General features: G+C 40.8%; 1 protein-coding gene across 4 annotated transcripts in view; it reads left to right on the plus strand.

Annotated features, from left to right (window-relative positions):
* LOC121876227 (espin-like) overlaps nucleotides 1-16,784 on the plus strand; it is a 66,925-nt gene that overhangs the window by 39,161 nt on the left and 10,980 nt on the right. For 3 of the 4 annotated variants that reach the window (XM_042381245.1, XM_042381236.1, XM_042381227.1), the window contains 4 exons: nucleotides 5,209-5,469; nucleotides 5,945-6,055; nucleotides 14,632-15,030; nucleotides 15,478-16,137. In XM_042381245.1, coding sequence (XP_042237179.1) covers nucleotides 5,209-5,469; nucleotides 5,945-6,055; nucleotides 14,632-15,030; nucleotides 15,478-16,137 — 1,431 coding nt within the window. The remainder of the gene's footprint in view (nucleotides 1-5,208; nucleotides 5,470-5,944; nucleotides 6,056-14,631; nucleotides 15,031-15,477; nucleotides 16,138-16,784) is intronic. The other variant, XM_042381255.1, reaches the window with a different exon arrangement.

Raw genomic sequence — 16,784 nt, forward strand, 5'->3', positions numbered from 1 at the left:
TACCCATTAGTCCATTTGGTTAAGGTAACAAATAAGACTGTTACCCATGATCACTTACCCATGATCACTCACCCATGGGCAAAAAGAAAGGTAAGGTTACCTCTTTAATTAACCTTTCCGCTAAGTTGACCTTCTATAAAAAAAATAAAAGCTTTTCGACGTTTTGTTACTCAGTGAATTCGGTTCCTTCCATGGTTGAGGTGTTGACCCAGTGAGGCATAGTCCTGGGCGCGCTCTCTCTCTCTCTCTCTCTCTCTCTCTCTCTCTCTCTCTCTCTCTCTCTCTCTCTCTCTCTCTCTCTCTTTAATTTTCATTTGTCACTTGAACGTAAGAAGTCCTAAGCTACAGTGCAGAGAGAGAGAGAGAGAGAGAGAGAGGTAGGGAAACTGAGGCTGATACGAAGAGAAGACGTCAGGAGGCAGGAACTCATGTTAGGAAGAACGAAGAAAGGAACGAAGGAACGAGAGAGGAAGGAAGAAGGAACAAGAGAGAGAAAATGAAAGAAAAATCAAAGAACAGTGTTACAGAATATGCCAGACGACGCTACACCAAGAACAGTTTTCGCTACACAATAAAACACCTGTAGTCTAAAGCTCTCCGGTGTGTGAAAGTACAGTGGTTGACTCTGTGTAGAGATAAGAGGTGTTGTACCAGCTGTCGAACTAAGGAACTCAACTAGAGACATTATTGGTGCGTGTAGGAGGAGGAGGTCGTGGTGGTGGTGGAGGAGGTCGTGGTGGTGGTGGAGGAGGTCGTGGTGGAGGTGGAAGAGGAGGAAATGGTGGAGGTGGAACAGGTGGAGGAGGAGGAAGAAGAAGAAGAGTAAGGGAAGGTGGAGGTGTCAGGTCGAGGAATCATAGTATGTTTCTTATTAGTTCAGGTTTAATAAATGCTATACAAGTAATATTTATAATGTAGTAGTATTGATGAGAGTATTATGAGTCTCCTGTAATACTTATGATGATAATAATAACAGTGATAACAACAATAATAATAATAATCATAATAATAATAAAAATAACAATAATAATAATAACATTAACATTAACATTAATAATAAGAATAACAACAACCATAACAACAACACTAACCACAATAATAACCACAATAAACAAACGCTAATTACTACACCTGTCACCTTCCAAATACGTCAATCAATTAGTATGTAAGAGTGCCAAAGGTTCAGCCCCACCTCCCCTCACCCATACACCCCCCTCACCCCTCCACCCACCCCCCTCACCCTCCCACCTCACCCCTACCCCTTACCCCCCCTCTACCCCACCCACCCAGGTAACACTCCATTCATTAAGGTGTGAGTAAGTGGGTGAGGGAGGGAGCAGTGATATGCCCTAAGGTGCTCCTGGCTACACTTCCACTCACCCACCGACCCACCCACCCACCCACCAACCCACCCACCCACCAACACCATGACTTGCGCCAAGCTGCCCTCTGTATTTCTGTTCTATTTACACTCTTAACTCGACCTACATTAAGACGACTTTCGAGTTTCACATACATACATACATACATACATACATACATACATACATACATACATACATACATACATACATACACACTTAAGGCAGCTAATTAGATATATTTAAGGGTTTAAGGTTATTTTACACACGATGGTTTAACTAGAGACAAAACTCTGTGTTTTTCTTGTGTTTTAACACATACAAAGTCCTATTGTTCTACCTATTGTCACTTAGACAAACAGTAAGACAGACAGAGACAGATATAGACAGATAGTTCTACTACTTATATTGACAAAGTAAGTTTATATATGATTACCTGTCTAAATAAGGAATATATATGTGTGTGTGTGTGTGTGTCTTATTTTTATTTTTCTTAATGTGTCTGAATTTGTTACAAATCATTATTTATAACTGTTTTTAAAGATAATTTTTAGAGATTGATTCGTTGTATATATATATATATATATATATATATATATATATATATATACACACACATATATACAACGTCGACAAAAGTTATTTCAGTTCATGTTTTCCACTGAATGTGTGTCAAGGTCACTGAAGATACAGATGGCGTTCCTAAGAATTTTTTTAGGTCCGTTTTTGTTTTTATTCTCTGCCACATAATGTTCTTCAGTGTGATTTAAGCGAATAAGGTCTTTGGTTAAGTGATTTGAGCGCGAATTTAAGTGATAATTGAGAGAAATCCGGATTCGTGTGTAGAACAGTTAATTAAAACGGATTTAAAGTGGATTATTTGATTCGTGAACGATGCAGAGGGGTGAGGGCCCAGCTGTTGTCTTCACGCCGCTGGTGAACGGGCAGTAAAAACACTTTAGTCTTGGTTAAGTTTAATTTCTTAACACGCAACTGTTAAAGGGTTCCTGGGGCAGGTTTCTCTCTCTCTCTCTCTCTCTCTCTCTCTCTCTCTCTCTCTCTCTCTCTCTCTCTCTCTCTCTTTCATATCTGGATCGTGTGGGTTTTTTTCAATCTGTCGACCACATCCTTCTCATCCTCCTCCTTCTCCAGGTAATTATGTCTTACCTGAACCTTTATTGATGTCGGACGGGAAGGGTGTGTGTGTGTGTGTGTGTAACACACACACACACACAGGTACGCGTTCATGCCCATAACGTAGCTGAAATTCCACAACTTAACCAAAACATCAAAGTTCTCGTCTCCTCTCCTTCCATGTGTACTCAGCAGCCGGAAGGAAGTAATACAGGTAGTTTGTATACTTTCCACAGGTAAATTAGTATAGATGTGTATGGGAACCAGTGACGGGGATGAGAGGAGAAATAACTATTATGTGTTTTGCTGTGTTTACATTGTGCGCAGTCTTTGGGTCTCTCTGTCAACGCCACGTGCGCCGGCAGCTGTGTGGCCCAGGAGAGGCGACTTTCTCGACCGATCCACCAATCAGTGTTTACCTCCAACCCTCGCCAAGGAATTTTTGCCCTATGAAAGAAGAGGAGGAGGTGAAGCGGCCACCCACCTGTTGAAGGGTGATGGTGGTGTGTGTACCCTGCTTGTGTCGTGTTCCCTGTTATGTGTTGTTGCCTGCTTGTTGATGTAAGCTGGTGGTGTTGCCTGCTTGTTGGTCCCACTTGCTCTGGGATGACCTGGAGTTTGTTTCGAGGCAGACGTACACAAGTTACACACACACTAGACCACGACCTATACGTACATTCTTCCCACCATTACGCCATCAGAGTCATCATCGAATTACGTCCCAATCGATTCGTGACCCGCTACTCCCGCCTCCCGTGATCAAGGCGACAGGGAGTGATGCTTGTCTACAGTCGCGGTCAGTAGTACGGGGAAGGGAGGCACTTAATTAGACGATTAGATTAGGTTAAGTCAGATTACGTTAGATCAGAAGAGGTTTAGGTTAGATCAGGTTTAGGTTAGATTGGATTAGGTCAGGCCAGGTTAGGTTAGATCAGTTTCGATTAGTTTAAATCGTTAATTATGTACTTGGGAATCGTCTGAGTTAAGCATCAGAAATACTCCATTGACTCAAGAACAAATGGTAGATTAAGCGTTCGTCAGTTGTTTCCAGCGACAGGAGAGGCGAGTGAATTTACAAGTCTCTTTGACGTTATTCTGAGGTAACTTGGGAAGGCGGTCGAGTATATTGCTAGCCACAGTGCCTCCTGATGTACTGTACTGATTGCTATGTCCTCTCTGTTCCTAACTGGCCGCCAGGCTTATGGAACAAAAAGAATGACTATAAACACACGACACTAAAAGAATGATGATGAAAATGAAAACGACGAGAAGAAGTAAAGGAATGAATGGGAAAGAAGAAGTTGAAAATATCTAAAATCCATCGCCGTAATATAAGGAGAAAGTACGAGTTTAAGAAAGTAGGAAAAGCTGCTAAAATACCCACACGAACGAAAGGCCAATGTTTGGCTGCCAGCGTCGACTCGATGAGGAAAGCGTACCCGTTTTTTGTCGGGTCAGCGAAGTGGCCTAACACGGCGGCGGGGCGAGGCACTGCTGGCCAGGGTAGGCTGATGTCTATCCGGGCACTGATTTACGACAAGTGAGCAGTTTTCACTTTCTTAACTCTCTCTCTCTCTCTCTCTCTCTCTCTCTCTCTCTCTCTCATATAACTAAAGAACCTTATCAACCATCACAGATCATTAGTAGTAGTAGTAGTAGTAGCAGCAGCAGTAGTCGCAACAGTAATAGACCAAATATTAGTTACACAGCATCAGTATTCCACAACACACTGACAAGTTTTACCACCATCACCATAACCTCATCACGTCAGACCCGGCACTAAACACGGGTCACGTCATCCTCTCACTGCCTGCCCACCACACCATAACCTGCAGCTACGTGATAGACGGTGAATAAAAGTGAAACGGATTTAACACTAATCGTAAATTGGTGTACCTAAATGTGTAGGTCGTGGCTGGAATGTGTGCAGGTCGTGGTTGGGATGTTAAGAGGATCTTAGACTATGTGAAAAGGATTTTTACGTCGTTTCGGAGCTGAGAATGGAAAGTTTGTCGGTATTTGTATCGAGTTAATGAATAATGGTGAATGTGTGTGTGTGTGTGTGTGTGTGTGTGTGTGTGTGTGTGTGTGTGTGTGTGTGTGAGATATTATACAGTATATAATAATTTCTTTTGTGTTTGAACTAGATGTGTTGGTTTTTTTTCGTTTCAACTGAGAATTGTTTTTTTAAATGTTTCAAAGCAACTTGACATATAGTAATTCAGTCTTGTCATTACTCTAAGCTGAACAGATGAACATAAAACATCAAAGTGTCCAACTAACTGTAATGTGATTAAGTTTATAGACGGAAAAAACATATATTTTGTTTTTACTGATGTTTAGCAACTGTCAAATTGTGCTTGATACTGTTGACATTTCCACACACAAGTACAGTGTTTTTTGGTGTCAGCATCACACACACACACACACACACACACACACACACACACACACACACACACACACACACAAACAGTTTTCTCCTAAACGTTTACACACACACAATACGTCGTTTGTCTTGAGCACAAAGCAGCCTCTCGACTCAATTCAGTACTCTATACACACACACACACACTTCAGGCTCAATACTGGCACACACGCTCATTAGTTAGTTTCATCACACACACACACACACACACACACACACACACACACACACACACTGAGCCATCATCACCTACTCGCCTGACCAGCTTTCTTCTCTGACCGACAGTGAAGGCAGACATACACAGCAGTGACGAGACGGCCTCGACAGCCAGCAGCTCCTCACAGGACCACCACTATGAGGACATCGACCCTTCTCTCATGGCCAGGGCCGCCAATGGAGAAGGACGCACTAGGGAGTCCTCTCGTCGCGGGCGCTCCCTCAAGGAAACCAACCGTAGGGAGTCCTCTAGGGGCGCCAAGGACGAGGGGAGTGGAGAGGCGGCGCGACACAGACAACGCCTCCAGGGACTCGACGACTTGATCGCTGGTAGGACATCAGGATCCTTCCCTCTGTTAGGATTCCCTTGTGATTTAGCTTTGTGGGATTAATTAGTTTTTCTTCCAAATAATCGATTTTAATTTACCTCTCCCATTTAATGTCATAATGTTGATTCATTGTTATTTAATTAATAATCTGCATGTGTCTTTTGCATGTTTATTCTTTTTAATGTTAGTTTATGACATAAATACTTAACCTAACTACAACAGATAATTTAGTTTTTAGTGTAAATCATCAACTTTTGCTTTAAATTAGTTACTAGCTTTTAAACAAATGATTTAATTCTGTATTCAGCCTTCATTAACCCACAACACAGACCACACACCTGACTCTTTCCTCCAATCACACACCTGACCACTATAATGAAATCCTGAACCTCTATCACACCACACCTGACCACCTCAATCACACACCTGACCACTATAATGAAATCCTGACCCCTCGACGCTCGGCCCCCCTACAGGAGTTCCCCCGCCTGACTACGACGACCGAGGGGCGCCACTGAACAACGAATCAGCCAGACCTGACGTTGGTGCCAGTGGACAGCAGGGTAGTAACATCCCTCCACCACCCGGTACGTCCTGGGGGAGGGGTGTAGGGGGGTATGGTGAGAGATAATAAGGAGAGAGGATGAGGAATCGAGGAGAGGGGAGATGGAATGGTGATAAAGAGAGGAGAGATTTTGAGGGAAGGAAGATGAGAATAATGAAAGAGTTGATATGAAGATGGAAGAGGGACAGGGAGAAGTAGATGATGAAAGATAGGTAGAGGAGAAGGAGGAGAGAAGAGAGAGTGAGAAGCAGATATGAGAGAGAGAAAATTAGTGAAAAATGAGAAAATGGACAGAACAAAAAAAAAAAAGAGAGAAAGACAGAGAAAAAACCCTTATAATAGAGATAAAAAAGAGAGAGACTAAAATCAATAACTAGAAAAAGAAATTAGCGAGAGAAAGTGAAGTTGGGTGATAAAAAAAACAAATATTAGTAAGTGGGAGAAAGTGTTTGTACGTTTCAGAATTGTTGTAGTAGTGGTGGGTAGTTCGTGCTTGACCACACCCTACTGCTTGTGCCTGCGGTGTCTCTCTCTCTCTCTCTCTCTCTCTCTCTCGTAGGTTGCTGAACTTCATTTTACCTGACCCTTCTTCTTCTTCTTCTTCTTCTTCTCTCTTCTCTTCTCTTCTCTTCTCTTCTCTTCTCTTCTCTTCTCTTCTCTCTTCACACTGCATGACTAGCTGTACTCTCACCTGTCTTAACCCGTTAATTACTGCCTTTAAACCTGATGCATGGAATTAGAATATTATTTTGATTAATTTTTTGCACAGGTGTAAAAAAACAGGTAAGTGACGTGTTGTTTTTGTTGATTTTTTGTTGTTTTTGTTTTGACTCGTTGGATGATTTAATTGTTTACTCGTTGTTGTTATTGTTGTTGTTTCAGTCATTCTTATTATGGTTTGTAGTGATTTTTTCTTGTTTGGTGTTGTTTATTGTTTGGTTTCCCTTATTTGGGAGGAGTGACCCTTTGTTTTCTAAGATTTGTTTTTCATGTGTTGACCAGAAGTGTTTGATTTGCGATGTAGAACTGGGGGGGGGAAGGGGAGTGATGGAGGGATGAAAAGAGGAAAGAGAGAGAAGTGATGAAAAGGGAAGGTGGAGGGAAGGAAGGAAGGAGTGAGGTCGGGAGAGAGAGAGAGAGAGAGAGAGAGAGAGAGAGAGAGAGAGAGAGAGAGAGAGAGAGAGAGAGAGAGAGAGAGAGAGAGAGTGTGTGTGTGTGTAAAGGTCCCATGTCTCCTCACACGAAAGAACCCAAACGTCTACACTCACCTGTTAACCACGCGAAGTAAATACTGTATGTCCGTGGTGTGATGGAGAACACGACCGCTTGGCCACTCCCTTGGTGTGTGTGTGTGTGTGGTATTATGCAAGAAAACGCTTCAGCTCACGCTATGTAAACACTGTGATCACTACCTCTCCAGTGTCCGAATTTCTGTCATTCTACGGAGCATGAAACGACTGTACTTGGTGGGCAGTTCCTGGGAGTCAATGACACCTCCCTTCACTCTGATAATTACAGGTGTTAGCGTTCCCTTCTCCAATCAACACCTACCTTACCGCCATAACGTTATATAATAAGGCCTCCCGCGGGGTTACTATGGCACTTCCCGGTCTTAATTAATGTTTGGTAGTCTTATGTAAGAGTATTATTATTTTTCTACTACTACTGTATTATTATTATTATTATAAATTACATTCACTCATTTATCATGTTACCATTAATTTTGCATGAAAACAATTTAACTTTCTTCTGTTCCTGTGACCTCAAAACAAAACAAAAGCCCATGGCGGCTCCCTATTGTTTACACGGCGGACATGCTGATGAGCGTGCCGGATGTTTAGCGAGACTACCAATCCGGGTTACCACACGAGGACAGGGTACACAATGAGTGTAAACGTACATTGAAATATATCACCTAACTGGTGCTAATTAATGTATTTAGTGAAAGGTAGAGACTGGGTGTAGCTTCAAGGCAATATTTGTTTTAGCTCAAGTGAGGTAATTACAGAATAGAAAGATTTGTCGATATAAAGAAGAAAAATTTACAGTAAATTGATTTTATTACTATTGTCAGTCTGTCTCTCAATTCATTTAACCTCACAATAAACTGTTAAAAAAATGTAGACACCATTCATTCTCAACTGGTTTTAGAGGGAGATAAAAACTAGACAATTGACGTTAAAAAAATACGCTGGAGACCCTGGACTCTCTCTGTCCCTCCCTCCCTCCCTTGGGCAGAGAGAGAGAGAGAGAGAGAGAGAGAGAGAGAGGATTAAATTACCCCCGTTGTCTGAAAGAAATAGATGCCAGAACCTAAAATCACGTCATTGATCCACCGACCTCAAATATAGCTAATTGGCTGGATTGAGTAGCCTATTTATGCGATCCAGTAGCCTATATTTACGGGGTTTGATAGCCTATTTACAGTACATGTGTTTATGATAGCTTATTACATTAATTCATAACCCTATTCACGGGGCTTATCTTGAACTGAATACCAATCGTAATATGAGAAAAAAATTAATTTGTCAATATATAATGAAAATTTGAATTACTTATAGCGCAATGTTTAACTGTTTGCATTATACGTTACTCGGTAGTGAGGTCAAGAGGGTTTGTGGCTTGATGGAGGCCAAACGTAATACCGGAAGGGAACCGGACCTAAATTATCATACTTGAACCGCGGATTAGGTAAGGTTAAGGTTAAGTCAGGTTAGTTAGGCTGTTAGATTAGTCGTAAGTTAGGTTAGATTAGGTTAGGCTTGAATATGTTAGGTAAGGTCAGGAAGTATATTAGGCTAGGGGTAAATTAGATTAGGTTAAGCGAGAATGTTAGGTAAGGTCAGAGGTTAGGTAAGTTAGGTCAGGCGTTAGTTACATGTATCTGCGTATACTTGTACGCGTTCGTCAGTGCTACGCTTTGTTTTCTTTATGTTTTCACTAGTGCTGTTACCTGTACGTATTTGTTTGTGCTGTGTCGGCTGTGCGTGTCTACCAGCCTCACCGCACTTACTGAGCGTCCGTCCGTCCGCCTCAATCGGCAGTACTATAACCCGGGTTGATAAGGCATTAAGTAAAGAAAATGTTATATACTATTATAGTGAATTATTGCTTACCAAAGTTTGAAAAAGTAAAAGTATAGGAAAACTGCACCGTACTAAAGAAATGATACTTACCAAAGTTTGTAGGAAGTCAAAGTATAGACTATTGTCATTGTTTGGCAGGGAATAATGTCCAGGATATATTCATTTACACAGAATGGATATTGTTAGCGTTTCGAATTTGTTTACACCGAGTTCTAGCGAATATTAAGACCACGCAGGAAATATTTCTGTGTATTACATATTGCCAAATTCCCGACAGTGTTCCGTACTGTGTAAAAGAGGAATCGAGTTTGGAATTCGTAGGAATGCAAGAGTGTGTCATCAATTATGCAGGTATTATGACAAGGTACCACAAGAAGCGTTATGTTTTCTTTGAGCCCATATGTGTACGGTCAGGTGACATTATCAACGTCTCCTGTACAATCAGAGACAAAAGTCGTGTCGCGGTTGTCCGAAGATTAAATATAACCTGTGAAACATTATGAGAGCCCTACCACAAGGCAGTGCACCAAAAGTTTACCCCTTCGGCATGTGTTTTACCAAATTTCACGACACGACTTTTGTCTTTCATTGTTACACACAAAATGAGACTCGTCGAGAAATTTTTTGTATCTGTTGACTTTCATAAATAATTTAACTTGAAAACTATAAAATTGTATCGAATTAGGCTGTATTGACGCCTAAACACACACACACACACACACACGCACACACACACACACACACACACACACGCACGCGCGAAAAATCACACTTTTGCGCTTTTGTCAATTGTCTTTATTTCCCGTCACTTGGTTGTCACTGTCACCCAATCAACGATACACAACAAGTCTGTTATTAGCGAAATTGGCCATCATTTTCGCAATTACTCTCCGTTACGTTCATCACAAGACCTGTTACGTGTTGTGAAAGCTGAAAGGCGAAAAAAGTAAGTTTTCTTAAATGCGGTGTTTTCTTAAAGTCTCAAAATAGCTTTCTAGAATATGGTGTTTTATCTTGTCTGTCTTTCCACGTCGTATTTCACATAAGTTTACTTTAAAGTGATGTTTACCTTGTCCCCAAAAAATCTAAAATATGTTTACTTGGTCTCAAAATATTCTAGAAAACGATGTTTCCGTCGCCTTAAAATAAGTTAATGAAATATAATGTTTACTTCAGCCATGGTCTCTTTCCTTCACAGAGTTTGTTTACGTGTCTATCTGGCTCCTAGTTCGCTAATCTCCGACTTTCTTGAACATATTTCTTTCTCTTTCGTTTCGGTTGTATTTTTACACTTTTAGTGGTACCTTTACACTTTTTTAACCATTTATTTAACCTGAAGTCATATATTTACTCATTTATTTATGTGTTTGTATTTAAATCATTGTATGTCTAATATATTAACCACAGGTTGAGTGTTAAGACGTGCATTTACACTTAGATTTCAAGTATTTGGTTATGTAATATCCCTTTAAATGTTATTAAAGATATTCCTTACACTATACTGTACTACTATATCCGGATATTACCAGACAATTGTGTTATCATCATTTTCATATTATAAGGACGTCTGCTGTGTTATGTAATGTAGTATAATATTATGTTGTCTTATTATACGGTAAAATTTATGTATACAAGACAAGGAAATCGTTGGGGAAAAAATTACCTGTTTATTTTAAGCGAAGCCATTAGCTGCCTCAATTTAATTCTATGTGAACTACTCAAGTAATTTGTGTGAGTGAATGTTTCTTGCGTGCTTTTCCCCTAAAATAAATAAATTAGATAATGGTTCCTCATTTAGTAGCCTGTTTAAGTGGAGGTTATTTAGCAAGTGTTTTTCACTCGCTAGAATCACTAGATGACGAAGATGAGAAAGTTTGGGGGATAATGTAAGGTTATGGCCGTGAGTATCGTACGATGGTTAAGTAAGCGGATTTCTTCTTTCTTGACCTGAGTGATAGATGGTTTTCGCCCGCTTGGTTTCTTTTGTTTTTGTTTTTTAATTATTTTATAGGGTTTTAGAGTAGTTTTATGGCTAAGTTTTTAATTTTTATAGTTGTTTTGGGGTTTTGTAGTTTTCTTTGGTTTTTAATTTCGTTTTAATATATATATATATATATATTTTTTTTTTTACAGGTACAGTTTAACACACAGACAATGAGCAATTTTTAGTCACACTTGTTCACCCTAACAAAGGATGAGAGACCGCGTGCCTGAACAGTTGAGTCTCGGTACAATTTCCTCACATTTTTAGGCGCTATAGTGAGCTGCGTTCCCACGTCACCACTTCGGGGGTAAATTAAACTTAGGAGTGTACAAGAATCCGCGTCCCGCCTGTCCAGCAAAAGCGGACCGACTGTAAGTAGCGGTAATTGAACAGTTAAGACCCGCCCACAAACACGGTAAATGTGACCTGTTTGTAATGGATATAGCGGGTATAGTGAGGTTGTAGTGTTGTGCTTCCGCCTCACCACGTAAATGGGTAAACAGACAGACAGACAGACAGTAGGTGAATAGACTCCCGTGTTTCGTTTCAAAATACGTCTGTCTGTGTGTGTTGAGGAGGAACTTTGTGGGAAATTTGAACTATGAAAAATCTGACCATTTTGGCTCAAACGGCAAAATTTAAACTATTAACATGAAGATTTTTTTTTATGCCAAACTCATGAGAACATTGTATATGAAACTAGAACACTTGTCTTTAAATAGTTCGTAGGTAGAAACTATGCAACATTAAATTTATCAGTTAAATGTTACAGCTGTTTCTATTGGTGGATTTTTTTATTAAAGTGACTGGTTAATGGACGCCATGAGACGTTTTTCAATTCTTAAAAAGACAAAAATGTCTTGTTCTTTGGACATGGTACAATTTTCTTTATCTTTTTCTAATTAATGTTCAACAAAGGGGGAAGTAACGTCTTAGCAACATCGTTTTAGACCCTAACACTATATATTACCAGTAAGTAGGTTGTTTAACACTTGTAATAACTAATACTAAAACTAATGAGACGACCAGGATATATGTCAGGAGTAAATTTTGCAAAATGTCTAAAAAATTTGATTAAAAAGAAACCCCGAGTCAGTTTTATTCACCAGATTTTTTTCATGGATATCAGATGAGTTAATTAAATGATCAGATATGAAATACGGCGCGAGTGTTAGTTGAGTACTGTACCGTCCGAGAACTACCGGTAGCCGCCGCTTAACTAGGTAACAGGGTCACAGGGGCCTACACGCCGCTCAACATACTGTGAGAAATTCCTCCTAGCCAATCTCAATAATACCAAGCATTCCCTGTACCCTGAAGGTAATAATAACATTTTTTTTTTTTGCGGGTGGGGGGAGGGGGGGTCAGGAAAATCACTGCTACAATTAACTTAATGACCTCATGTATGACTCTCAATATAAACTCAATAGCCTCATGTATGACCGCTGCAATATAAAGTGCCCTGCTTGATGTGAAAGAGTGTAGCATGACTTCAGTTGCTTGATGTATGATTGTATCAACTTAACCAAGGGTGCCTGATGCAAGTACGTGAAAAAATAAATAAGTTTGATGATAGCTGACCACCTGAACATGACCATAACCCGCGTGGTATAAGAGTGTATTATAGAATAGCCTCGTTTGCTTGACGTACTACCCCGTCAACATAATCTAGGCTGCCTAGCGTGAAAGCGTGGAATACCTTGTTTCTGATACGTGAGGTATGACTGTATAAACATGAAACTGGCACAAGCGCATTAAATAGATATCTGTTGTCTGATGCACGTGCGCTTTGATGTGGATCTGCTTGCCTGATGAACGAGACTGGCTGTATAACAATATAAAGGTTGATGTACAGTAGCTAAAACAACTATCTGTGCACACTTTGTGGGAAACAATACGAGACCATGGACGATATGTTTTGGTATATGAGGGCTGTCACTAGTCACACGTAAAATTTCGGAGCATATCGACCACCACCTGCACAGATAGTTGCTTTAGCTATTGTACGAGCGTGTAAACAGATTATGAGGAGAAACGTAAGATGGCATGTCCTCAGGATGATGGACAAATTATTTCAACTTGCTTGATGCACGGATGAGTAATTATAACCTCGATGCCCGATGTATGTTCTTGTACAATTAACCAGCGTTGATTAATATACAAGTAACAATACAAACGTTTAACATTAACCATTGTTGGCTGATATACGCTTTTGCTACGTTATCCGACGTTGGTTGATGTACAAACTTGTGCACCTAACCTACGCTCTATGATGTAGAAGCGTGTGAACATCTGTGGTCCAGCAGGTCCGCTGAGGCACACACGCCATATGGTGGTGGTGGTTACGTCTGTTGCTGTGGGGAGACCTGCTGGCTCTCACCTGGCGGACGAAGAGCTCACCAACTCTTCATAGTTTACTGACTGTGTTGTGTTTTCCCTTCTGTCTACCTGTTTGCTTTTATATACCAATTTACTGAAAAAAATACGCAATATGGTTTAGTTGGGTCGTTTGATCCTGTTGAAATTTCCTTCTCTGATGATTGATAATTCTCGTTCGATAAAGATATAGTGAAGAAAGTTTATGTGAGTGTATCATCAGATGACCTGCATAACACTAGGTAAGAACTCTAGGTCAGTTATCAAAGTTACAGCTGAAGGTCACAAGTCATTACTATTATATTGTATGTGTTTCTTTCGCTCCCTCTCTTAATCATTCTCTACTGCAACATTTTTCCACGACAAAATTAACTGAATAATTCTCGCTGTTCAACAGAAGTACTTGAAAACACTGACTACAATATGATTATTTTCATCTCCCAACTCCTCCTCTTATTAGATCATTTCTAGAGTTCATAGTTCACCTATACTAAGAAAAATAAATAAAATAAAAAAATACAAGTCAGCGACGAATCCGAGACAGTCGACCCAAGTGCCTTCCTCGTGTCTGAAGGTTGGCGACCATTACCCGCCACTCTTAATATTATGATTTTGCTTTTTCATTAATCATCATAAATTTTGTATCTCCCCGGAAACTGCAGCTTTTAGTTTTATTCGTCTATTATTGCCTTTCCCTTCACCTGGGCCTCCTTTATCCATTGATATGTCTCCTCATCGTAGTCGTCAGTAAATGTTCGCTTCGTATGTTAACTGTTTCAATCATATATCAGAAATAATTTAAGTGAGAAACTATTATCGGAAGACTATTTTTTGTATCATAACTGATGTTTGCTTTCACAAGATAATGTCAACCAGTCGTTGTTTTATTCATGCATTTGGTCCCGAAGGGAAACTCACTGGGAGTTGAGGGCGTTTGGAATATATTTACTTTTTTAGTTTGTTTATAACGTTAAACACTTTTTTTTCATCATATAGCTGTATTTTTTTTAATTGCATATTAATGTAATATCACAAGTATAACAATGATGGTATGATTGGTATGAGTGACTATGAATGTTCTTGCTGACGTCATCAAAACATTGGAAGACTCCACTTAGACATCAAATACTCATTCTCTCCTTCTTCATGCAGAATTCGGTGACGGCAGCGGCAGAAATGTTAATGGTGAGGCTTCAGGGCGCCGCCAACTGCACTCGACGCTCTCGGTGCCTCCCTTATCCTCCAGCGGCTGCTTCCAGCACCTGGCCCGAGCACCTCTCTCCCGCACCAACTCGGAGCCCCCGCCGCCCCCTCCACCCCCCATGCCAGCCGCCACTCCCTCGCCCAGGACCTCCCCCTCGACCTCCCACAGGTCTACTGAGGAGGTAGATAATGCTTCACCAGTGTCCTCCAAGCCGTCCTCCCCAAGGTCCACACACACACCATTCGAGGAGAGGGATGATGACGAAGGCCCCAGTGAAGAGGGCGTCGTGAGGCCGTCAGATTTCATTAGAAGAAGCTCTCAGAGGAGTGAGAATGGATCTATGAGAGGTAATGAGAGTACAATTTTTACCAAACTTTATATATATATATACAGGGTATATATTCATTTGAAGAAAGTCTGTTGTATTTTATTAAGGATCATGACATCTTGGGGATATAACACTCACCTGACCCAACAGTCTAATTTTAAACAGTCCAGCCAGGCCATTGAGCGAGGCAACCCCAGTCAGACCAGCTGCAGAATTGGTCATAAGCTTTACATCTGTAGTAGTGAAAGGTGGCAGAAAGTAGTGCTGGCCACACTGCTTCGTGGTGTGCTTAGGCTTAGTCTTCAGTGCTCTGTTTCCATGCTTTCTCTAACAGTCCAACAAGCCTATGGAACCCACTCATAACAAGGAAGAACAATTTTAATACTCATGTCTTTTTATTCAGTCTTTTCACAGCATTTAATTAAAAATGTTAGTGTCTGTTTGTTTACTTGTATTTATATTTCAGGGCACAAGAAAGTGGACCGACCTGTGTCTCTGCCACTGGATGATGGCGACCACTATGGCAAAATTTTGACTGATGGAAGAGATCGAGACTCTCTTGGTTCAAATGAGGAGCTTAGCCAGTCTCCTCATGCAGGAAAAGCACATCTTATAAATGGTAAAACTCTGCCATTCATCCCTCCTAAGTTCCCAACACAGCCATCGTCAGACTCAGGTCTCATCAAGCCCTCTGAGTACCTTCGCTCTTTGGGCGGGAGCATTAGTCGATCTCCCTCAAATGGTGATAGCAAGTCACTGCATGGGTCACCACATGGGAGTGACAGCTCATCACATTCTTTTGATAGTCCAGATAACACTATCAATACTTCCCCACACACATCATTACCCCCAGGACCTCTGCCAGCAATCCCCGAGTCTACTGAAGAAGAACCAACCAAGGTTATGGTTAATGCACCTCCACCTCCCCCAGCTCCCCCTGCACCTCCAGCATCATCTACAAACACAATGCCCAGCAGAAACAACACTCTTAACAACAACAACAACAACAATGGCAGCAAGACAGTCTTACCCACAATTAGCGTCACAGACCTACAGAGCGTCCAGCTGAGGAAGATAGAAACCAAGGTCGTAAAACCTACCTCTGGTTCTCTCCGAATGTCGCTTAGTAAGTATTGTACTTTGTTTGGCTCAAGAGAGGCTTCAGCTCTCCTTCATCACTAGCTGCAATATTTCTGAGTGATATCCATTTGCTAATTAAGAAATCACTAATATACAGCATGCCCTTAAAATTTGCGGGCGTTTGGGTCTCAAAATGGCCACGAATAGCCAAATCCGCTAATATCATTTGCTGACCGGGGAAGGGGGGTTACATTTTTACTCGTGAGCAAAGAAATGTATATTCCCTTTGTGTTTGCCCTTAGGACAATTATTTCTTTTACCTGTATTGTATGTGTGTGTGTATGTGTAGACACACACACACACAAAACACATACAAATAAATAATAATGGGTAAATTCTCTCACAAATAATCAGAAACATGACAACAAAAAGTATTGAAAAGTAGAAAAAATGTGAGTCTACTCTCATAAGAACATAAGAATGGGGGAAACTGCAGCAGGCCTATTGGCCTGTACTGGGCTGGGCAGTCCCATTTACACCCAACCCCTATCACGCATATATCCATCCAACCTATGTTTGAAGTTATCCAGCGTATTTGAGTTATTGAACATGTTTGGTAACTTGTTCCACTCATCCACTACTTTATTTCCAAACCAGTGTTTACCTGTTTCGCACCTAAATCTAAATTTGTAT

The sequence above is a fragment of the Homarus americanus genome, unplaced genomic scaffold (genome assembly GCF_018991925.1).
Source record: "Homarus americanus isolate GMGI-L3 unplaced genomic scaffold, GMGI_Hamer_2.0 scaffold33468, whole genome shotgun sequence".
Taxonomy (NCBI): domain Eukaryota; kingdom Metazoa; phylum Arthropoda; class Malacostraca; order Decapoda; family Nephropidae; genus Homarus; species Homarus americanus.